The 25,382-nt window shown below is 34.1% G+C and overlaps 1 protein-coding gene across 2 annotated transcripts in view; it reads left to right on the top strand.

Moving 5' to 3' along the window:
- The window catches only part of DLGAP5 (DLG associated protein 5), a 38,183-nt gene that overhangs the window by 12,141 nt on the left and 660 nt on the right, over nucleotides 1-25,382 (top strand). For both annotated transcript variants that reach the window (XM_006199755.4, XM_072963081.1), the window contains exons 6-18: nucleotides 47-166; nucleotides 816-886; nucleotides 2,576-2,850; nucleotides 3,569-3,693; nucleotides 4,197-4,323; nucleotides 6,320-6,405; nucleotides 7,154-7,314; nucleotides 11,890-11,982; nucleotides 16,697-16,916; nucleotides 19,336-19,516; nucleotides 21,288-21,348; nucleotides 22,163-22,406; nucleotides 23,262-23,311. In XM_006199755.4, coding sequence (XP_006199817.2) covers nucleotides 47-166; nucleotides 816-886; nucleotides 2,576-2,850; nucleotides 3,569-3,693; nucleotides 4,197-4,323; nucleotides 6,320-6,405; nucleotides 7,154-7,314; nucleotides 11,890-11,982; nucleotides 16,697-16,916; nucleotides 19,336-19,516; nucleotides 21,288-21,348; nucleotides 22,163-22,406; nucleotides 23,262-23,311 — 1,814 coding nt within the window. The remainder of the gene's footprint in view (nucleotides 1-46; nucleotides 167-815; nucleotides 887-2,575; nucleotides 2,851-3,568; nucleotides 3,694-4,196; nucleotides 4,324-6,319; nucleotides 6,406-7,153; nucleotides 7,315-11,889; nucleotides 11,983-16,696; nucleotides 16,917-19,335; nucleotides 19,517-21,287; nucleotides 21,349-22,162; nucleotides 22,407-23,261; nucleotides 23,312-25,382) is intronic.

The raw sequence follows: 25,382 nt of genomic DNA, 5'->3' as shown, positions 1-25,382 counted from the left end.
AATTTAAAATTACCCAAAGCATTTGATTTTATTTTTTTTCCCACAGCTGTACAGCCTGTAATGCCATTGGTGAGAATGACTAGATCAGCTACTCAGGCAGCAAAGCAGATGGCCAGAACAGTCTCATCTACTACAGCGAGAAAGCCAGTGACAAGAGCTACTAATGGTAAGAAGGATTTCTTGATCAGTGACTGAACTAGAATGTTTTGGTCCTTGAGGTTCTTTGTGTTCACTTTGAAAATCATCATGTACTTCTCTGAGTAGAGGAGGAGAAAATGGGAGATTCCATAGGTTCTGTGCTCCCAATATCCCATTAGCACATAGTGGGTGCTCAAACACTGAAGTACCCATGTAAGCAGTGCTTCAAAGTGAAAAATGAATGGCCTAGATAAATTACAGTCCATCCGTCTATTGGCTTAATGACATTGTTAATGATATTAAGTGGGCAAAGATAAACAGGTCAAACTCTGAAGAGTATGATCAAAATTCTAAAATATATATGTGAATATGAATATGGGAGAAAACTGGAAAAACATACCCTGAAGTGTCAACAGTGATTACTACTGAGTAATATAAGCTTCAGTGAAATTTTTGATTGTTGTTGATATCTTAACACCTTTTATTTTGTTTTGAAAACAAATGGCCTATAGTTGGCAGGAAATTTCATCTATTTTTACTATTTTATAATGTGACCTTTAATCATAAAATCTTTTAAAACATACATTCCTATTGCCTATTTTCCTTTCCCAAGTTACCTAGTACTTTTAATGCAGCGTTTTCTACCTAGTCACAAAAGATGTCTTATTTTATTTCAGGTAATGAAGCAGAAAGAAAGGCACCAAATCAAGGAAGATCTGCCAAAAAGATAGAAACAAAACCTGACAAGGTAGAGTATAAACATCTGTTTATTTCTTGATACTCTGAAAATCTCATTGCTACTTTCATGAACTTGAAGTTGTGCATATAGAACTGCTTTAAGACGTTAACCTACATGCATGTTAACAACCTCTTGAACCATAAAGAAGCATCAGGAGGATTTACTGTTGTTTTTCAGGTATCTTCTCTTCAGAGTTTTATGGGTAGAGAAAGCATAATTTGGTTAACAGAAAAGAGAGAAAAATGATAAAAACACAGCTGACAGAAACCTTCATATGACAATAAGCTAAGAGATAGGATGGAGTAGAGTGGCATGCATTGACTTTGGATTCAGTTAGGCCTGAGTTTGAATATTGTCTCTGCTTCCAATTAGCTGTATAACGTGGAGCAAGTTACAAGTTTGTTTTCCCATCTCCAACATGTAATACCCACATAGAGTAGTTTTAAAAATTAAATAACCTAACATTTCTGATAGCATCTGGCATAGTGCCTAGTAGAGTCTTCAAAAAAGAGCCACCATTTTGAGGACTCAATGCCTTGGTTTATAATCCATGCTACAATTCCTTAACACTTAGGCCATGTAAGAAACATGGCTAGATTCTTAACTAAAAATAAAACATAGATCTTCCAAGGAAGGCAATTTAGAGTGAAGTTTCACAGATAAGCAGCTGGAGCACATAGCTCCTCCCTTGAGATTAATTTTCTCCTTAAGGATTATCACTTGCTTTTACTTGCACAGTCACGCTGGCCTCAGGGACAATGTTACTCTTAAATTCTTGTCCAGGTTGAAACACTCTGGGTTAAGTTCATATCTCATTAAAAATCAGAAACATCAAAACCTCTAAAAAGAAAATTTATATGGATGGGTGAAATGGGTGAAAGTAGTCAAAAGGTACAAATTTCCATTTACAAGTCTTGGATATGTAATGTACAGCATGGTGACTATGGGTAATAGTAATGTATTGAATGTATATTTGAAAGTTGCTAAGAGGGTAGGTCGTAAAAGTACTCATCATAAGAAAAAAAATTGTAACTATATGTGGTGACAGATGTTCATTAGACTTACTGTCTAGATCATTTTGCAATATATACAAATATCAAATCATTGTATTGTACACCTGAAACTAATATAATGTTATATGTCACTTATATCTCAATTTAAAAACCAAATAACAATTAAATTGACTTGGAAAAGAAAATAAGCTTCACATTTTATATGGCTAATCTTACTATGTCACATTGAAAACTGTTTTTGCTCTTATAATAAGGTTGTTTATAATCAAAGTTATTTTAAAAAAAGGATTTGGTCCTTGACAATTATAGTCATCCAATAAACATTGGATTTCTGATTCTGAAATCATTGTAATTATCAACATAATTTAAATAAAAAGATAAGTATTTGTTAGATGGGTAATTTTTCCACCTTAGTTTTCATGTATTTTAATTTGCTGCAATACCTAAAACCTGTTATTTAGTCCTTTTAATGAGGATTTTCTCTCTCTCTCTCTCTCTGGATCATAACAGTGGTTTAGTTAACTGGTCTTCTGATTCCAAATTTACATTTAATTGTTTTGTTTTTCTCTCTTAAAATATATATGTGGGACACATATCTCAACTTTCATATTTTCAGGCCTGTAAAATTGGTAGAATATATCCCCAGAAGAGAAATTCTTACTCTATTTTGTTTCCTCACATCTAGGTCATTTCTTTTAAAGCTGATAGTGAAGAAAATACTTTGGATTCACAAACCAGTGCAACAAATGGAATGGATCCAGATGGTGTCTTATCAAAAATGGAAAACTTACCTAAGACAAATACTGCAAAAATGAAAGGAAAAAATTCCTTTGCACCTAAAGATTTTATGTTTCAGCCACTAGATGGTCTGAAGACCTATCAAGTAACACCTATGACCCCCAGAAGTGCCAGTGCTTTTTTGACACCCAGTTATACCTGGACCCCTTTAAACACTGAAGTGTAAGAATTTAATGTTAATAATGAAATCCTTGCTAAGATGTTTAACAAATGTCTTTCTTAGATTTGTTCTGTGCTTTTTTTAAAAGTTAGTATTTAGTTAGTAAGTATGTTAATTATAAATCATGAAAAATTGATCTTTTAAAAAAATTCTTCAGGAGTCTACAGTAATGTATTAGACAGTTTTGATACTTCCTATATATTGTTATGACCATTATTTTCACAGTACACTTTTTTCTTCTAATAATTGACTTTACTATAACACTTAGAATTTTAGAAGGAAGAAATTGCTATAATTCTGTAGCTCAGAAGTGGTTTGGAGTTTTGTTGTTTGTGTTTTATTACTTTAGACAAAAATACTCAACTTGCAAAATAGGGGGTAAAAATCAGTTGGAATCTTTAAAAGAAACATCAAGGTTGTTTTGTAGAGACTGGCTGGCAGCAAATTCACCAGAACTGCCCAGCAGCATCCAAGACTACTAAGTGCTTATGTTCCATGAAGAGATCTTCAAAATATTTGGAGCTCATTGTAATTAGTAAAGATGGACATTCCCACTATAAGTGCTTAAAATTTTTCCCCTCCAGAATAGACAAGTTTTTTAAAAATAGGACCATATTTCTATTTTATCCCAGGTTTTTAAAAAGCAACATCATTTTGAAATCCTTCAATTAGATGTACGAGGCTTATGTTTCATGAAGTATATTTTTCTCTCGTTTTCAGTGATAAGACTCAAGCAACAAAAGAAATCCTTGCACAGAAATGTAAAACTCACTCTGCCAAGACAGCACATCAAGATTCAAGTAAATTACAGTGTCCTTTGGGTTCTCTAACAGTTTGGAGTAAAGGTATTGTATTTTAATTAATTTTTACTTGCTTTTCTGGATTATGATTTATTAGACATTTGTTTAGAGCTGTTTTTACCATATAGTTCAAGGATGTGATCTCAGGCTCAGGAGAGATGGGAAAGTGTGGGGAAAGATATCTGGACAGAGAGAGAGAGTTGGAGTGAGAAATACAGACTGAGAAGATAGGGGGAAATGTAAATTTGAAGAGAGAAATCTTTAGAGGATATGTGGTGAATGAAATCATTGAAGCAGAAATAAAATTTTTAAATTCAACATTGAAGTGTGTGCTTACCATGCACAAGGTACTGGGTTCAATACCCAGTACCTCCATTAAAACAAACAAACAAATAAATAAATAAACCTAATTACCTCTCCACCAAAATTAAAAAAAAAATTCAACATTGAAGAAAATGGAAGGATTTTAAAAAATTTGTCTTTTTATGGGTGTATCATTTTATGAGTTGCTGCTTTGAAATTTATATTAATTTTTCTTTAATCTACAGAACATGTCTTAAACAAAAATGAAACTACTAACAAAAATTCAAATGATCTTTCAATAAAAGAAGTCCCATCACTTGAAATAAATGAAGTTCTGATATCTCAGCCACAACATGATGTACCATATTTCAGGTTTGTCCATTTGTTCCTAGTGTAAGAAGTTTATAGTAATGTCTAGACATTTAAAACCAAAATTAAATTATTTTTATCCTAAATTTAATAGATGAATTAGGGGAAAACTGAATTTTGGTAATTTTCATTTGTCTTCTAAATTTCAATAATTTTTTTCAGTAATGAGTACATTCATGTGGTTTGTAATTCAAAAGGTAGAAAAGATACAAGTGAAAAATCTTTTTCCCAACTCTGTCTCCCATGCCCATGGTCTGAACCTTCCATAGAGACAAGTGTTACTCATTTCCTGTGAATATTTCCAGAGGTAGATAATGCATATGTAGACTAACATAAACATCTTTTTTATATATAAACAATAGCATACTGTTCTGTTTTCATTTAACATTAAATGTAGCAGACATTCCATTTTAGTGCATCAAGAGCTTTCTCATGTTTTGTGTGTGTGTGTGTGTGTGTGTGTTTTAATGGTAACATAGTATCCAATTATATGAATGTACCATAATTTACTTAATAGTCCCTGTTGCTGGCTATTTACACTGGCTCCAGTCTATTACTATCACAATCAAGGCTGCAAAGAACAACCTTAAATGCTTTTCAGTTCTCTCATGTACAAATACATATATATAAGGACCTCAGTTTACATTCCCTCCAGCAAGGTACAGGAGTTCCAATTTCATTACACCTTTTTTCCCCCACAAAGAAACCAAATTAAAGTTTATTTTCTAACAGGAGGATAGTGGGAGATGATAGGAAGCTCTTTGGCCCACCAAATCATGAGATAGAATTTCGTCTCTCCAACTGTGAAGAGAAAATTAATATCTTGTTTGGGGAACCTCAACATGTCACCTGAATGCCTTGGAAACATACCAGAGGCCTACGTTTGGAGAAAGGTCTCAACATTCCACATCACACAGAAAATGATTATATTCTATTATTTGAGTGAATGTAGCAAGAAAATTCCCATACTTTTTCCAATACAATATTAACAAATTTTGAGCTTTGCCAATCAAATAGGTAAGAAGTATTCTAGTTTTAATATCATTCACTCTATTATAAATGAGTCTCTTTTTATATGTTTGGGAGCCACTTCACTTATTTTTAGAGCATAAGGTTTTAGAATTCTAAGATCTTTTAGAGATTAGCTAGTTCATTGTGTTGTTCAACTATCATTAAGATGTTCATTAACATGATAAGCAATTTAACCAACTAAGTCATGTCAGCTCTAAGCCAGGTCTCCTTTCTCATTAATTAAGTTGTTCTCTGTTGCCACTGGATATAAACAGCTAAATTTTCCTTCTAAGAAACAAAAGCTATCCTCAGTTTCTCATGCTTGGATGCTTTTATAAAGAAACAGATTAAATTTACCTTAGGCCAGGGTTTTTTAACCTTGCCACTGTTGACACCTTAGCCTGGATAATTCTTGTTGTGGGATGCATTCCCTGCATTGCAGGATGTTTTATAGCATCCCTGGCCAGTAGCTCTCTAGTTCATGACGAACAAAAATACTTCTAGACATTGTCAAATGTCTCCTAAAAGGAAAAATTGACCCCAGTTGAGAACCACTGCATTTGGACAAGCAAAGCCGAATAGAATCTCTAAGGTCCTATCACTGTAATTTGAGATTTACAGTTTTTAAGCTTCGGCTTACTCTTGGCAGTTGAGTTGATCTTAGTTCATGGACAGTAACAGAGAACTAATAACAGAACTAAGGAATGCCTGATTGTTTCTGCTCAGCCACTGAAAAATAAAAACAGAAAAAACTAGAACTGCTAGCTTGAAAAATGGGCTCTTGGCATTAACCATCTACATAAGTTTTAGGTGTGGAAGGATTGACATACATAGAGTATCAAGTTATATTTATGGATTTTAACATCACAATTCATAAAGTAATTAAACATCAGCTCTGGGAAATTAATATTGTGTCATAATGCTAATAACTTGAATATTATTAGTGTAAGAAACATTTGTAAAACTGAAATGTATGTCATAATTTTAGAAATATTCTCCAGTCAGAAACTGAGAAGCTAACTTCATACTGCCTTGAATGGGATAGGAAGCTTGAATTGGACATTCCAGATGATGGTGAGGGAACATTTATATTTGTTTATGTCTTAGCTTCATTTGTTTTAATATAGCTACATTTATTTGAAATATAAAAATCTAATGTTGTCCAACTTTATGGTTTCATTGTTATTCAAAATACCAAGAATTTTTGTATCACATATGTTCACTAGTATCTCTGTGCTAAAATTGTACCTAATTTAAAAGATCAAAGTAGTTAAAATATTGAATGTCATTCCTGAGAGTTAGACATTTGCCTATTTTATTGTTAGATTTTTTTTTTTTACTGACTTTATGAATGACATCTGTATCTAGTATTGTTTGATTATACAAAGTTTTGTGAATGAAAATTACCTAAATCAGTATGGAACAAATTCTCTGAAAAGTTCCTTAATCTTACCCATTCAGGAAAGCTGTTTAGAAGAGATTATTTGCATGCTGTCAGCTTGAAGTCCTTAGATACCGATGTGCAGTGAGTTGTTTGAGGTTGAATTCTTATAAAATGCCAGGAGAGGTAGAATGCTGTTTATTGTATAGCAATAAGTATGTGTATGCTAATTTTTAGCAGGAATTGAAGAGGATAGTAAATGCTCAGTATTTGTATGACAAAGTTTTGTAATAGATATTTTTTGCTTTGCTTTAAGGTAAGAATTTGATTCTGTAAGCCCTAGAATATTTGGAATGAGGTGGTCTTGTCAGCTGGTTGGCTTGCAGTGAAGGTCCTATTTAAAATGTCCTTTAACTTTTAAAAACCTTGTATTTCCTTTAGCTAAAGATCTTATTCGCACAGCAGTTGGTCAAACAAGACTCCTTATGAAAGAAAGGTTCAAACAGTTTGAAGGACTGGTGGATAATTGTGAATATAAGCAAGGTGAAAAGGAGACTACCTGTACAGATCTGGATGGATTTTGGGATATGGTTAGTTTTCAGGTATGTGATCAAGTATTTTGAACTTTGAGTCTGTTTTTTTGGAAAATGAGCTAACAGTAGTATGAAAGGGTTAATAATAGCTGCTTATGTACCTGTAATATTAAATGAGATATTAGCACCTTTATAAACTGTAAAGCATTGTCTAAATTTGATGGCTGATTTCTTCTCCTTCCCTATATTGTCAGTATAATTTCTATTTGGGTTGGAAATTGAAATTATATTCAACTGTTGAATAATCTATAATGATTCTACATGCGAGAAAAATAGTAATTCTAATCTTTAGTGGTTCAGTTCATCTAGTAGTTACTGAGTTCTCACTGTGTGCCAGGCATTATTCAGGCATATTCTCTCTACCAGAGGAGTTTGTAGTTTGAGCAGTGGGCTAGTCACAACATATAATTCCAATCTCATGTAAAAAGTGCTGTGAGAGAGGGAATCATGAAGATCAATAAGGCGTGGGAGGAGATGACACTTTCTAGCTTTTTGAGCATATTTTAGAAATAAGCATATAAAGTACTATTTTAGGAACCTGTGGCCACAACTATTAGACATTTCAAGAAAGCCTCAAACCTGAAAGTAAGAAGTCAAAGCAAACATAAGAAAGCTATTTGGATGGAGGAAGTAGACCAATCTAGGAAGTATAGTATCCAAATAATAGGAATTCCAGAAAAAGAGTACAGAAAAAATAGAAAGGAAATGATCAATAAAATGGTGTAAAAATTTTCCCCAGAACTGGAGGACATGAATTCCAGATTGAGAGAGCCTCCTGAGTGCCTTGCTCTGTGAACAGAGTAGACCCACACCAATGCCCGTCATTAAGTATAACAACTCTTGGGATGAAGAAAAAACTCTAGATGCTTCCAGAGAGAAATCAAGTTTCGTACAAAGGGTCAAGAATCAGAATAGCCTTGGATTTCTCAACTGCGACATTTAAAGCTGGGAGAACAAAGCAGGGAAATAACCTCCCACCTGGAGTTCTGTAGCAACCAATCTAATGTAATGGTGGAAAGGCATTTTCCAGAGACACACAGTCTCAAATTTTACTTCCCAAGCCCTCTTTCTGAGGAAACTGAGAAAGTACCTCGCAAAAATGAGGGAGTGAGCCAGAAATGAGGGAGGAGATAGGAATGATTCCCAGAAAGGGGCCAAGAGAATTGAGGCCGTGGGGAGCCAAGAAGGTGTGCAGCACACTTAGGAAGTAGTAGTTCCCATCAGAGCAGGGGGGTCAAGGGATCTGCTAGATCTGTCTCTGGAAAGCTGAATGGAGTAAAATACCTGATTTGTTTATTAAATTGTGTTAAGAGGAGATTTATACTTACTGTGAAGAGTTGTTTTTTTGTTTTTTTTGTAATTTTTTTTTTGTAGGGGGGAGATAATTAGGTTTTTTTATTTTTAAAGGAGGTGCTGGGGATTGAACTGAGGACCTCATGCATATTGAGCATGTGCTCTACCACTTGAGCTATACCCTCTCCCAACTGTGAAGAGTTTAGAGTGAATTGATGATACACACATGAACAACTAAGCAAGCCAAAAGCAAAATAATTATCAAGTCTAGAGAAACTGTAACAAAACATAATCATCTCAATAGCTATATGGCTCAGATGTGAATAGTGTTTATGTAGTTGTAATAATGTAAGCATTGCTTTATGATCAGTTTTTATATATTTACCGGTTTTCATATTGAAGAGTTGATTCACTAGTATCTTTCAATGGTAATCAATTAATTTTGTGTTTCTTAATATCATTAATTTATAGCTTTAAAGATATTTGTTTTCATTGTTTTTAGTTACTATCTTTATTGATGTTCATTTCTCACCTTTGGCCAGTAGGAGCCTTTTCACATTGGCTGCTGGGGCCTTTTTTATCTTTTTAAAGAGTTGCACTAAGTAAATAAATAAATGAATGAATGAATGAATGAATAAAGAGTTATACTGAAGTATAACCTACATATCACAAAATTTGCCCATTTTAAGTGTATAATTTGATGATTTTCAGTAAATTTACAAACTTGTACAACCATCACCATAATCTAAATTTAGAACATTTTTACCACCACAAAAAGATCCTTCCTGCCCATTTGCAAGTCATTCCCACTCCTAGTCCCAAGTGACCACTAATCTTCTTGCTGTCTTTGTAGATTTGCCATTTCTGGATATTTCATGTAAAGTGAAAATAATACATTAAATAGTCTTTTGTATGCGGCTTCTTTCATTTAGCATGATGTTTTTGAAGTTCATGTTGTAGTTTGTATCTGTACTTTAATTACCAATTGATGGACATTTAGATTGTTTCTACTCTTTGGTAATTATGAATTATCTTTTATGAATATTCATGTAGAATATTAATGTGAACATGTATTTTCATTTCTCCAGGGTAGATACCTATATATTGCTGGAACATACGGAAAATTTATGTTTAACTTTTTAAGAAACTGCCAAACTTTTCCGAAGTGATTACACCATTTTAGGTTCCCACCAGCGTGTGTGTTCCTATTTCCCACATCCATACTTGCTATTGTCTGTCTTTTTTAGTATAGCCATCCTACTGGGTATGAAGTGTCTCATTCTAGTTTTGATTTGTATTTCTCTAATGAGTAATGTTAACCATCTTCTCATGTGCAAATTAGCCATTTATAATGTCTCTTTTGGCAAAATGCCTAGTCAGATCTTTTGCCCATTTTTAAATCGGGTTTGCTTTTTTGTTGTTGAGTTGTAAGTATTTTTTGTATATCCTGGATACAAGTCCTTTATCAGAAATGTTATTTGCAAATATTTTCTCCCAGTTTGTAGCTTGTCTTGATTTTCTTAATGTCTTTTGAGGTGCAAATTTTTTTTTTTAGATGAAGTTCAGTTTATTGATTTTTTCCTTTATGTTGTGATTATGTCTAAGAACGCTTTTTGCCTAACCACAGATCCCAAAGATTTTCTCTTTATGTTTTCTTCTAAAAGTGTTATAGTTTTAGCTCTTACAGTTAGAGCTATGATCCATTTAGAGTTCATTTTTGTGTATTGTGTAAGTGTCTAAATTCATCTTTTTTCTTGTGGATATCCAATCTTCCCAGTTCTGTTTGTTGAAAAGGCTGTCCTTTCCTCATTGAATTGCAGTGGCAACTTATTGGGAATCAGTTGAGCACAAATGTAATCCTCGGTCTTTCTGACTTTTAAATTTTTTTGAGAGAGATTGAGAGTACATATGAGTATAAATGCATAATAAGGGGACTTAAATAAAGTTTACCAAACTGTTAACACTGGTTACCTCTTGGAGGAGATTGGAAATACTAGAAGGATGGGGATATTATTTGAATCTTTCAAAATGAGATTGTATCAAGAGAATGAGAAGGCAAGCCACAAACTGAGAGAAAATATTTGCAAAAATATATATCTGATAAAGAACTGTCTCCAAAATATACAAAGAACCTTTAAAACAATCTGATTTTAAAATGGAAAAAAGACCTGAACAGACACTTTGCCAAAGATGATATAGATGGCATATATAGATCTATTCATATAGATACAGATGGCAAGGAAGCATATGAAAAGATAAAGCTCGATATTGTACATTATTAAGGATTTGCAAATTAAAATTGCAATGAGATGGGGGGAGAGTATAGCTCAGTGGTAGAGTACGTGCTTAGCATACACGAGGTCCTGGGTTCAATCCCCAGTACCTCCACTGAGAAGCAAACCTAATTATCACTGCTCCCCACCCCCACCCCCCAAAAAAACATATTATGAGATACCACTGCATGCCTATTAGAATGGCAAAAATCCAAACCACTGACAACACCAAATGCTGGTAAGGATGTAGAGCACCAGAAACTGATTTATTGCTGACAGGAATGTGAAATGGTACAGCCACTTTGGAAGATAGTTGTCAGTTTCCTACAAAACTAAACACGTTCTTATCTTACAATCCAGCAATCACAGTTCTTGGTATTTACCCAAATGATTGAAAATATTTGTCCACACAAAAACATGTACACAAATGTTTATAGCATCTTTATTCATAATTGCCAAAACTTGGAAGCAATGAAGATGTCCTTCAGTAGGGGAATGGTTAAGTAAACTGTAAAAGAGAGAGAGGGAGGGAGAGATTGTGTTCACATTGTAATTTAGGAAACAAAAACATTTTAGTGATCAAAAGTAATTTAGTGGGGGAGGGTTTAGCTCAAGTGGTAGAGCACATGCTTAGCATGCACGAGGTCCTGGGTTCAATCCTCAGTACCTCCTCTGTAAATAAATAAACCTATTTACCTCCTCCCCCCAAAATAAAATAATTAAAATAATACAATAATAAATAAAATATTTTTAAAATGTCAAAAAAAATTTTTAAGTAATTTAGGAGAGTTATTTGTATATGGCATCCTCTATGTAGATTTTGAAGGTTCACAAGACCAAAGATAACAGTGAACAATTTTACCATAATAAGAGTTTTTTACTTGAATACTAAATTGAGAATGATTGAGCCTAATTTTATGTTGCCATTCTCAATTCTTTTTGAAGCTTCAGTTTATTAGTTTGTAATTTTACTGTGGTTAGCATTAATCTGATAAACTTGTGCTTTATTTATTAACAGATAGAAGACGTAAACCAAAAATTCAACAATCTGACCAAACTTGAGGAATCTGGATGGCAAAACGATAACAATACAAGCAAAAAAGTTTTTCGGGTAAGTCTGTGGGTTTCTAATACAGACTCTTCTACTTTAGTACTTTAGAGTTTTTATTTTCAAGCTTTAAAAACTTTTAGCTTCAGATTTTTCATCATTTTATAAAATAAGTTTCACACACTGTTTGCAGTGTCCTGATTGTCTTTGAAGATAGATTAAGAAATGATCAGCTCAAATTCAGGGTAGTTATTTCTGGAGGGAGTAAAGATAGGAGATGTGATTGGATTGGGACACCACATGAGCTTCTGAGTTGCTAAATAGTGGATATATGTGTGTTTGTTTTATTCTTTAACCCCATTTATACATTTTTTGGTAATAATAATAAACAGTAGAAGTAGGTAATTTATATTTTGCTTAGTACATGCCACATGTTGTTCTGATTACTTTACATGTATTAAATCATTTAATCCTCAGCAATCCTCTTGAGGTAGGTGTTATTATCCCCTTTTTATAGTTGAGGAACATAAGGCCCAGGAAGATTAAGTTGCTTGCCCACGGTAGAGCTGCGTTTCAGGCCAGACTTTCTCATTGCAGTATCCCTGTTCTTATCCAGCAGGCTGTGCTGTCTCTTTTGTGTGATATATTTCAAAATGAAACAATTTCTTAAATAGAAAAGTAGAACAATGGCTCTTTAGAACATGTCTTCTTCCCTATACTTTATCTTGAAAAATTTCCTGTTACTTTTCTCTGTAAAATTTGCTTTATCATAATAGATTCCATTCTTATCTATTTGTAGAATTTTTTTTTCTAGTAATGTTTTAAACTCAGAGGTTTTGGTTCAGATAACTACTTCTCAAACCACCTTAGAGCATTGCCAGTTTTCCTTTTAGATTTTAGAAAAATGCCTGTGGTTATAAAATCAGGTTTCTAGATTGGTACTTTATTATGCTATGTAATCAAATAAAAACTGTTTTGAATCCTTAGGAGTTTAAGATGTTAGAGTTATGCTAAACTTTTTTTTAAAAAAGATATTTTAGAGTGTTAAAGGAACATTTTTTCTTTAATTTTTTTTTTATGAACTTTTACTATAGGAAACTTTTTCTGTTGGTGGTAATCTAACATTGATTTAATGTGCTGCGTATGTGAATTTAAAACATCTAAGGCTATCCCCACCCTGTCTCCAGTTTCTTTTTTTTTTTTTTCTCTGTGATTTATCATAACATTTTGTGTATATTTCCCTGTGCTATACAGTGTAATCTTGTTTATCTATTCTACAATTTTGAAATCCCAGTCTATCCCTTCCCACCCTCTACCCCCCTGGTAACCACAAGTCTGTATTCTCTGTCCATGAGTCTTTAGATTCCACATATGAGCGATCTCATATGGTATTTTTCTTTCTCTTTCTGGCTTACTTCACTTAGAATGACATTCTCTAGGAGCATCCATGTTGCTGCAAATGGCGTTATGTTGTCGGTTTTTATGGCTGAGTAGTATTCCATTGTATAAATATACCACCTCTTCTTTATCCAGTCACCTATTGATGGACATTTAGGCTGTTTCCATGTTTTGGCTATTGTAAATAGTGCTGCTATGAACATTGGGGTGCAGGTGTCATCCTGAAGTAGATTTCCTTCTGGATACAAGCCCAGGAGTGGGATTCCTGGGTCATATGGTAAGTCTATTCCTAGTCTTTTGAGGAATCTCCACACTGTTTTCCATAGTGGCTGCACCAAACTGCATTCCCACCAGCAGTGTAGGAGGGTTCCCCTTTCTCCACAGCCTCTCCAGCATTTGTCATTTTTGGATTTTTGAATGACAGCCATTCTGACTGGTGTGAGGTGATACCTCATTGTAGTTTTGATTTGCATTTCTCTGATAATTAGTGATATTGAGCATTTTTTCATGTGCTTTTTGATCATTTGTATGTCTTCCTTGGAGAATTGCTTGTTTAGGTCTTCTGCCCATTTTGAATTGGGTTGTTTATTTTTTTCTTATTGAGTCGTATGAGCTGCTTATATATTTTGGAGATCAAGCCTTTGTCGGTTTCACTTGCAAAAATTTTCTCCCATTCCGTAGGTTTTCTTCTTGTTTTATTTCTGGTTTCCTTTGCTCTGCAGAAGCTTGTAAGTTTCATTAGGTTCCATATGTTTATTCTTGCTTTTATTTCTTCTAGGAGAAAATTTTTGAAATGTATGTCAGATAATGTTTTCCCTATGTTTTCCTCTAGGAGGTTTATTGTATCTTGTCTTATGTTTAAGTCTTTAATCCATTTTGAGTTGATTTTTGTATATGGTGTAAGGGTGTGTTCTAGCTTCATTGTTTTAATTGCTGCTGTCCAGTTTTCCCAACACCATTTGCTGAAGAGACTGTCTTTATTCCATTGTATATTCTTGCCTTCTTTGTCGAAGATGAGTTGACCAAAGGTTTGTGGGTTCATTTCTGGGCTCTCTATTCTGTTCCATTGGTCCATATGTCTGTTTTGGTACCAATACCATGCTGTCTTGATGACTGTAGCTCTATAGTATTGTCTGAAGTCTGGGAGAGTTATTCCTCCAGCCTCTTTCTTTCTCTTCAGTAATGCTTTAGCAATTCTAGGTCTTTGATGGTTCCATATAAATTTTATTATGATTTGTTCTAGTTCTGTGAAATATGTCCTGGGTAATTGGATAGGGATTGCATTAAATCTGTAGATTGCCTTGGGCAGTGTGACCATTTTAACAATATTGATTCTTCCAATCCAAGAGCATGGAATATCTTTCCATTTTTTAAAGTCTTCTTTAATTTCCTTCATCAATGGTTTATAGTTTTCTGTGTATAATTCTTTCACCTCCTTGGTTAGATTTATTCCCAGATATTTTATTACTTTGGGTGCTATTTTAAAGGGGATTGTTTCTTTACTTTCTTTTTCTGTTGATTTATCGTTAGTATAAAGAAATAAAGGAACATTTTAATAAAATTATTTTACTAATTGTTATGACAAGGACTCTAAGGACATTAACAAAACCGACTGAATGAATTTTTATTTAAATCTACTAAACAGTAGAGGATGCTTGAACATTTTGAAGCTACTGTGTGTATTTCTTATTGAGTACTCAGTCGTGAAAGTATTTCTATCATTGGTGCAGATAATGGCTGTATATCAGTATATCAGGGCCTTGTAATTCTGCCCCTTATCACCAGGTGTCTCTCTCCTACTTTATTTTATAGGCTGCTATTAAGATAATCGAACAAATAAAACTTATGTTTTACATACACGTTGGTACCATTCCCTTCTACCTCCTGTTCATTGATTTCTCATTCTGTCACTTAGCCTTGTTTTCTCTTTCCCTATTTTTTTCCTTCAGGTTTTAAATGTATTTAAGAGTCTTTGTTACATTAAAAAAAAAAATCTAAACCTACGATGTCCACATCTCTCTCCAGTTATCTAAACCACCCCTTCCCCATTCCCATTTCTTTCTTCCTACAGACAAGCTTCCTGAAAAAAGTTGTCTATACTGTCTTTACTTTTTTGATTCCCACTTACCTTTCCAACTCACTGCAATTCAGTGTCATTCTTCTCTATGCCTCTAAAACAATTATAACCAAGGTTACTGATCCACTAGTTATTGTAGTTATTAGACACGTTATTATACAATCTAATCCCTCTGTAGCATTAAATACAGTCTATTGTCCCCTTCTTAAAATTTTATTCTACTGATTTTCCTCCTACCTCTGCACTCATTCTTCAGTCATGTTTGCAAGTTTCTGTTTCCCTACCTCAACTTTCTTCTCTCCTTCTATATTCTTCCTGTGCAATGTTACCAACTTTGCAAAGATTCCTAAATCTGTGTTTCAAACCACTTACTGCTAAGTCCTAGTTCCATGTATCTTGACACAGTATACCTTAAAATCAGTATATCCCAAACCGAAATCATCTCCACACACATCGATGTTTCCCTGTCTCAGAGAATGGTATTAGCATCCCACCAGGTGTCCAAGATAGAAACCTGGCAACCTTCTTTGGTCCTTTCCTTTCTGTATTTCACCATCTTCACCCACACACATCCAGAAGATCACTAAGTCTTCTCAAGTCTCTCTCTTCAATATCTCCTCAATATGTTCACTTTTTTCATTTTTTTTCCTCCTTAATCTAACCAGTTTCATCTTTTCCACTATCACTGCACTGGTCTCCTTAACTGGCTTGTAACTCTCTAATCCATTGGCCAGAGTGACCTTTCCAAAACACAAATTTGATAATGTTAACCTCCTGATTAAAAATCATCAGTAATCTCTATTCCTTTGTCCTCTATATAAATAGCTCCTCAAAATGGTTACATGCCGGGGATTATAATTAGCTGCTGCTTATCTCTTGCCAACTCCTCGGTGCTTTCTTTCACTTCTGGTTTTGCAGATATGCTAATTCTCTCTACCTAGCCCTTTCTTCAGCCCATCCTGTAGCCCAGCTAGCTGTGATTTCAGCTCAGGTGCTTCTTCCTCTGAGCCTTTCTTGGTGCCTCTGAAGATTGATTAATTGATAAATTCAGTCCTGTGAAATATTGAATTATTTCTAACATGACGTTCTTCTCAGTGTCCTTGTCTAGCTCTTCCACTGTGAAGCTGAGAACTCCTTGATGGCAGGACCTTTGTTCTTTATTTTTTGACCCCCAGCATTTTTAGCAGATACTAGGAGATTGATAAGTATATGATGAATGTGTTAAATATTTTATGTATGTTTTGTTTTTCTAATAAGATAGTAATGAGTAGCTTTAATAAATATTATAATTTCTCTTTGCAGAAAAAAGTTGTCTCGAGTATAACAAGTAAACCTAAACAGGACGATGGTGGCAGAATTGCAGCTAGAAATCGCCTCGCTGCTGTAAAAAGTGCACTGAGAGAGAGAATGAAGCAGGAAGAACGTGCTGAGGCAGCGGCCTCTGCCATGCCAAGGGAGGTGGATAAAGTAGTGTTTGATGCTGGGTTTTTCAGAATTGAGAGTCCTGTTAAGTCATTCTCAGGTTAGTTTTTCTGCTGAGGTTACTGAAAAGAAATATTTAGATTGGATGGGAGCTTATATAAGAAGTGAAAAATAGTTTTCACAGAAGATTTATATGCTTTCTATGATTTCTGAGAAATGGCTTATGGAAGGTGGTTTTGGTTAAATTTTCATTTATATTAAAACTTTTCCTCAGGTCTTTTGAAATGCAGTACATGTCCCAGTTCCCTAATTGAAAATATTCCAGTGTAAACAGCTTTTAATACTTGAGGAAACAATTCTTAAGATTTTCTAACTCTGGTTATATTTTTCAGTAGCTTTTTTTCATAGCTATCTTTATTAGATTGAGTTTATTTACCTTGACTGAAATTATTTATAAGCCATATAATGAGAGGTCGTAGTTAAAGTAATCTGTTCCTTAAATCTTGGCAGGCACTTCTATCAGTGCTTTAATGTGCTTATTTTCAAGGAGAAATGGGCCACATCTACTTCAAGCACCAATTGGGTAAAGGAATGTTTCCCTGTTATTTAACTTTGTCCACTAGGAAGTCTTCTGAAAATAAACTTGAGTTGTTACTCAATATTTACATTAAAATGTAAATTTATCACCCCAAGTACGTTCTAACCTCCCTGTCAATTTAGGTATCATACCTACTGTGGTTTTGGTTTGCCTCCTTTAAACAGCTGCACTCCCTGGATACCCAGGAATTGCCTCACTGTTAATGACATGGCTCCTTGCTGCCTACTTCCCAAAGATCCTAGTAGTTTCCATGACTATGTGCGCATCGCTGTCTGTCCTTTCATATACCCAACTTGACACTTACGACTGTGGAGATCAAGGCTTTTAGCCAAAATTGATCTTTTTGAAATTGAGTTTTAGTTATTGAATACATAGTTTATATGAGGCTTTTTACAAAACAGAAGTCCTCAGGAAGCCCCTCTCATCCCATTTGTCACTTCTAAAGGCAACTACTTTCAGTGCTTAAAGGAGGCTTGGAGTGTTAAGTTGTTTATGGCTCCCTCTAAGCAAGGTGTAGTCTTTTTTTTTTCTTGAATTACTCCTTTGGTCTAGTCTCCTTGGTTCTCTTTGATCTTTTTTTAGAAATACATATTTTTCTCCTGATACATAGACTTTTTTTCATTCTTTGCTGTGCTTGTCATTTTCTTCTACTTCCTGGATTTCTTCAACTTTCATGACTATCTTGTTTTTAATTCCCAGAGCTCTTTCTCATTCTTTGAATGTTCCATTTTATAACATTCTGTACTTGTTTCATAAGTGTACTTTCTTATCTTTCTGAGGACATTAGCTTTTATGTGTTCTTCCCCCTGGATAGTCAGTATTTGTTCCAAGATACTTTCATTTGTTTGGTTTTGATTTTGATCAATCATATTAGAGGCTTTCCTTGGGTGTCTGATGATAGTTCACTGCCTGCTCATGGTTAAGAAAGAGCAGGGCTCCCCACAGCAGCACATGGGTAATAAGGTCTTTACTGTGGAGTAATTGAGCTGTACCATTAAGCTGGGAACTTACACGTCACTGTATTTAAGTCTTTTTTCATGGGCTATTCAGATTCCCTGGAGAAGATCCTTCAGTCTGCTGCCTGGAGGGTGTAATTCTGGCTGCCAGTCTTTCAGGAGCCACGTTGGGGGCAGGGGATAGAGGAGGGAGGCAAACAAGTGTTTCAACAGTTTTTGTGAATACTCTCTTAATTCCTCCTTTTTCCACATAGAAGCCATCTCTCAACCTTACCTGATACCCCTTAAACCAGAGACCCTCTATTTCACCTTTATGGGCAATCAGCCTCTAGTTTTCTGATTTTGGTGGTGGGAGGGAGTTGTTGACAGTTGCCCAGCTGAGCAGAATGAGGAAAGGAATTTGTGCTCTCATTGGTCTTTAAATTGACTTTGAACTAATCTTCCCATTTTTAGCTTCATTTTTATCTCTGCTTCTAGAGATACGTGAGGCCACCAATTCTTTTGAGGAATGCTGTGGTATAAACTGGGTTGATTCTCATCTTTCCTGATTGATGGTTTGGGATTTGTTTTTCTGGGTCTACTAAGTAATACCCCACTCACTCATTCACATTATGCTTTAAAATTTTTCTGGTTATTGTTATCTCTTCTTTAGTTTCCTTTGTCCTTGAAAATTGTATTTCAAATTTTTAAAAGTCGCTGCACTTAAAAAAAGATGTTTTGTCCTTATAACGTTCTACCTTTAAAGATTATCTCCATTACTGTTTATAGTAGTGGGATGTCAAGAAGTTTCATGTGTGTGTTCAGGACTGTCTTTAACTGGAAGTCTTGACTTTAACAGACATTATTTTATAGAGAAAGAGGCTAGTTGGTAGGGGAATAGGAAGAATTTGCACTGTCTTCCTATTTATAATGAAAAATGAATGAAAGAGCTTTTTGATATTGAGATGATTTTTCTCATCTTCTAGGGCTTTCTTCTGAATGTCTTTCTCAAAGACTTAGAACACCTAATTTTGTCAGCAAAGCTATGTCTGAGAGCAGGCCTGAGATGGGCCTTCTAAGACAAACTGCACCAGAGAATCCTGATCCTCAGAGTACCAAAAGTGAACATGTTGAAAAGACTTTGATTTCAAATATTTCTGAAAACAGGTATTTAATTTTTTTAAAAAAGGTATTTCTTTAATGTGTTATTACTAAGAATTTAATAGATGCAGACATTAAATACCATTTCAGATTGTTAACCTGATTCAATATGCAAGATACATGTTAATTAAATTTCACCGTGACCCTATAACATATAGGCAGTACTTATGTTTTATATATGAGGAAATGAAGGCTTAAAATTTCAGATTGGTAAATGGTCATATTTAGGTGGGCAAAGTAAATTCTGCAGAATTAAGTAGAAAGGAAGCAAAATAGTGTCCTCTGGTGCTAAACAGCCTGCAACTATGGTGATTGACAGATTCGAGCTCAAAACCAGCTGTATGACATGCTAGCTTTGGCACAAGTTTAATTAGCTCATTTAGCTTCAGTTTTACCACCTACAAAACAGTGCTGATACTTCCCTGCAGGGTCATTGAGAGTTAGGCACTTTTGTACCAACCCTTATAGAAAGCACCTGAGGACTGCAGATTTGACAGATGGCAGAGCAGAGAGAAGGGGGAGCTAGTATGTCTTAAACAATTATTATGGGCTAGATGTGGTTCTAGATTCCTATCATATTATCTCATTTAATTTTCAAAACAACCATGTGAGGTTCTAGATCGCCATTTTCAAAAATGAGAAAACTTGCGGTTAGTAACTTACCCGAATTCAATGTACAATTAGTAAATTAGATGTTGCCTGCATTCTTTCTGCTACATAATACTGCCCTCTGCAGAGATACATCAAAATTACTTGTACAGTCCTTGTTCATGGAACATAAATATGACAGGAAAAAGGTACTTTAAGTGGAAAATAAAATTGTAATCTGGAGCCAAGAGAGGACTATTAGATTTATTATTAATCTGGAGATGGGACAGCATTAAATACTCAGCCACTGCAGCAAACAAGGCTGTCAAAAAATAAAGAATACCTTATGAATTGAAATAAGGGAAACAAATGAAAATTTTTGTTCTTAGATATTTGAGGGAACAAGTTTTAAAATTTCTAGTTTTTAGTATAAACCAAAGTATATTTAGCCTTTGTGAGGACTAAAATATTTTAAATGTTTAAGAAATCTGTGGATTATAAATTACCAATTTATTGTCATTTCTTAAATGTAAGTTACTTTACTTTGTATGTCCTGCAGTAAACTATCTTGTACTTAAAAAATCCAAAATTGTATTTGAATGATATTACAAGTACCCTTGAAAAATTGTATTTTTACTTAATTCCCAAAAGTAGTTCTGAAAGAGCATCTTACAAAAAAATAACTTTATATAATGAAGGCAAAGTGAAGCTGAAAACTAGAAAAACAGTATATTTTTCTTAACAAATGACTCCAAGAGGTTGAGAGAGATGTTTCTAATAAAATGCAAGTTAAGAACTTCAGAATTAGAGTACATTATGCTACAGCTAACAAGTAAATTTAACTAACTCCAGCTATACAATAGTTGAGGTGCTGCTTCAATCCCTCAAAAATCAGCTTTATCCTAACTTTCCCTCTTAGATGGTTCTGGATTTGGCTAAGGTTCAAAAGATTGCTGGTAGACTGACCAACATGGTAACCGGCTTGTTGTGAGCTTTCTGGGGGAAAAAAATGCATTTGGTTTGTAAGGCCATCCTACAGTAGATATTATTCAAAACTAATCTGTTTGGATCTGGCCTGATTTTGGATGAGGCTCCATCTTTGGCCCATAAAGGATAGTCTCAAAACATAAATCAGAAGATAGCAATATGTTTAATTACCTGAGTACAATGCTGCTTTTTCCTTTTTCAGGAACAGCATAGTAGAAGATGCTATGAGTCCTGGATTACAAGATTTAATTGAAGTAAACCATGTAAGTTAAATCCTGTTCCAGTGCATTAGATAGTCCAGTTTATATCATTATATAAAGTAACTCCATAAATAACCCCCAGAATTCCATTGGAAATTAGGCATATAAAATGATAGTTCTTGTCTCAAAGGCCTTTGACTCATTTCAGACCATGGTACAATTTGTATTTCAACTCATGTCAAGATTATTTTTGTAAAAAAGGTTTTATTGTAACACAGCTATAGTCATTTGTTTATGTATTATATCTGGCTGTTTTCGAGATACAGTGGTAGAGTATTCAGTATTTGTGGCAGAAACTCTTCAGCTCACAAAGCCTAAAATACTTATCGTTGATTTTTGAACAACGGTGGGAGGATGTTGGAGTGTCAACCCTCTACACAGTCGAAATTCCACATATAACTTAGAGTTGGCGCTCCTTATATCCTCCGTTATCTGAGGTTCTGCATCCATAGATTCAACCAACTGCAGATGGTGTAGTACTGTAGTATTTACTATTGAAAAAAATTCATGGATAAGTGGACCCTCACAGTTCACATCTGTGTTCTTCAAGGGTCAACTGTACTACTTGGCCCTTCACATAGAATGTTTGGCCGTCTGTCAACTGGAATATAGTATTTGCTGAGAAACTTTCCTTTGGTTATATTATTGCTGTAATATCTCATCTAATTGTTTAAGAAGCAAGATAATATGATTTACAATGTTTAGCTTGTACTCAGAATGTCATCCTTCTGTTGTGTCTTATTTTTAATAGCAGTAAGACCTTCTCTGTTTGTTTCAATTTTGAGTAATCATATGTTGTAACCATTTTTACTTCCAGGATATAAATAAGAAAAACTTTGAGATAGATTGTGTACCCAGTGAAAGAATGAGTTTGGCTCTTCTTGCTGGGAAAGTGGCAGATGATGTTAATACTAACAAAAAGGAAGAAATTTCAGATGTTGTAGAAGGAATGGAACTCAATTCAGTTATAGCACAGGATGTTTGGATGATTAGCCCTGAAAAAAATATACCATCACAAAATAACATCTCACAGGAAGAAGAAACAAAAATTTCTCAGTCAGGTAAGGTCTATTTTAATATATTTAAACGAGGCTTTGTCAAATAAATGAACTTGGACTAAAGTATAGATTATTATAAACACTTCTGGATATAGTTTCCAAGAATGAAGTTTGACAAGTTACATACATACATGCAGTAAATATCTTATGAGAATTCATTTGTGCTATAGTACCCTACTCTCCACCCCCAAACCTTTTGAAATAGACCTGTTAAAAATCAACAGCAGATACGAATCCACATTGGATGTCAGTAGCATTTTACATTAGACCTAACTATTTGGGATCCTTCATTGTTTGTGAAGATTCAGAATTAGAAAAATTTCCTGAAATTTTTTTGGTTCTCTTTCTTTCTATCACACATCCTTGAACCTTTCTTCAAAACATGCCATTTTTCTTCCCTAATGCCTTTTCCTACCTACTTTGTTGCAATTGTTCTTAAAAAGGAAATGGCTCTTGTATTTTTGACATAATATGATGTGTGATGGTTTCATCTGCTATTTTCATCTGCTACTCCATGGTGCTCTTCTCTCTGGGGCCTAAGGCCAGATAAACCATATAACCTTGGCCACACATTTAATGCACTCCAGCTGTGTTCTCCTTCTGTCATCTTCTGGATACCTTTAAATTACAAGCATGAGATTTTAGAAGGTTCTTTTTGTAATGAAATTATGGATGAGAATTTTACAAAGAAATTTAACTACATTTTTTAAAATGCTGTAGCACAAGATGACCCATATTTTTCTTACTATTTGACATATGAAACTTTTTGTATCTTTCAAGGCTTTGTTCGTTTCTAACAACCCTTAACTGCAAGAATATTCCTTAAAAAGTTAATAATTATTCTTTTTTGTTTTTCAGTACTGTATGATAATAAAAGTCTTGCTACTGAATGCCATCTTCTTGATTCAGTAAGTTTTCCAACTTTATTTGAAAAGTTCTTTACAGTCTAGGTCTGTTTTATAAAATGAATATTGCTAACTTTTCAATTTGTGTGCAAAGTTTAAAATTTACATCCTGTCATTGTTTTATATTTACCCTAAAATCCATTTTTATTCATTTTTTCTCGAAGTGGGAAAATTTTTGTTTATACACTTTAAAATATAGTTTGCTTTAGTGTTAAACTCTTAAGATTTAATTCTCTACATGACTTATGTATGAAATTTGCTGTGACAAATTGGTTGACTACTTGAATACCCAGTATGTATCTTGGTTTATGCTGGTTATTTCTAAGAGATGCAAGGAAAATGTAAGAAACAGTTTCTACCCTTTTGAAGCATACAGTTGGAGAGATAGTATCTATCCTACCTTCAGTCATCATTGGTTATTTTCACTCTCATTCTTTTAGATTACTATATTTATGTACTGCTGTTTTATTTAGAAGCTCCCCAGCCTTTACTTTTGGTGCCCTCTTGCCTCTTAATCTAGTTTAAACATTTGCCCTTCTGTGAAGCCTTCCTGTGAAAGCTCTCGCCTCTCACATGTTAATTTCTATATTGGCACAGGTGCACAATGCTTACAGTGTACACATTTAATCTCCTATAAGAGTATAATATGAATAAATGATATTTTATGCCTAAAACATTATAATTTCAGGAGTTTATTTTCCTTATTAACTATAAATTCCTCTTTAGGCAGAGCTGGCTGATTCATATTCATGGATGCTGGCACTGTGGCATGAATGGAATAGTGCTGTCTTGCCTACTAAATGTTTACAGCATTGGTTATCAGCCCTACTCCCAGATATTTTTATTTCAATGATCTGAATTAGGAACTTTATCAGGCAATTCTAACATGTAGCCAAGGTCAGCAACTCTGGTTTACAGCCTTACCTTGAGATTTTCCAAGGCCGATTGCTAAAATGGATCAGAAAATGGCTTTGGTTTGCTAATCCTCGATCTCAGAATACAAAAAATTCATTAAGGCAAATGTAGGATCAAACAGCAACAATTTTTGTTAACCTCATGAAGCCTGGCAAATGCTTGATTTTCCTTTTCTTTTTTGGGATAGAAAAAGCTTTTATTAATGAATAAAACCTTCCTTGCTTTCACTTAATGCATGATTTTCCTAAGCCACTAATTCCTTAAGGACATCTGTATATGTTGACTTCTGTTATCTTTCAAAGTTGCCTTCTTTGTGTTTAGGCTTCTGGACTGCCCTGCATCTCAGGAATAGAATGAAGTGAGTTACAGGAATAGAATGAAGGGAGACACTGTTCCTTCTTGGTCTTAGCCTTCTTTAATCATAGGCTAAGACCTAGAGGGACAGGGATTTCAGCATGAGGGCCAATTTATGTAAACCTGATTTAATCTTGTTCCTGGATCTGAACTCTGAATGATTTATTTTTATAAATATATATTATAAGTAAGTCTGGAAATTAATGAATCATAATATTCTGCTTTTGATGTATTAGTAATATGATTAAAATTATTTCACAGTTATACATTATCTTGATAAATCCTAGTACCTTATAATTTAGCTTCCCTGTGAATGATTTTCTACTTCTATAAATATTAGAATTTACATTTTTAAATTTTTTTAATAGGTCCACTTGTCTATTTTAGACTCACATTATTCTTTGCTCTGTAGCATCATTTGAACCTTTAAAGTAGGGCTTGAGGACAAGCAAAGAAAAGCACCCCAGCAGAATCACACTAGTAAAAGGCCTATTAAGTGCAGTTATATGGATTAGAATTTGTGGAATCTACATAAGTGGCTTAAGATATGGCCTCAGTTTTATTTGTCCTGTGTACATTGCTGAAGTCTATTTACATATTACTAATCATCTTTTAAGGCATATATTCATCATATACCTTTTCAATTAAAAAGAAAATTGTATATTTAAGATTAAACCCACTGAAAAGTAGCATAATCATTGTTATTAATAATTTTATTTTGTACCAAAAATGTCATTTATGTTAATAAATTTACTAATTTGCAGTGTTGAAGACTTAATTGGTGAAATTCTTGATGATTACTGTA

This window comes from Vicugna pacos, chromosome 6 (genome assembly GCF_048564905.1).
Source record: "Vicugna pacos chromosome 6, VicPac4, whole genome shotgun sequence".
Lineage (NCBI taxonomy): Eukaryota > Metazoa > Chordata > Mammalia > Artiodactyla > Camelidae > Vicugna > Vicugna pacos.
The sequence above is the reverse complement of the archived record's forward strand: the minus strand, read 5'-3'. Positions and strand labels throughout refer to the sequence as shown.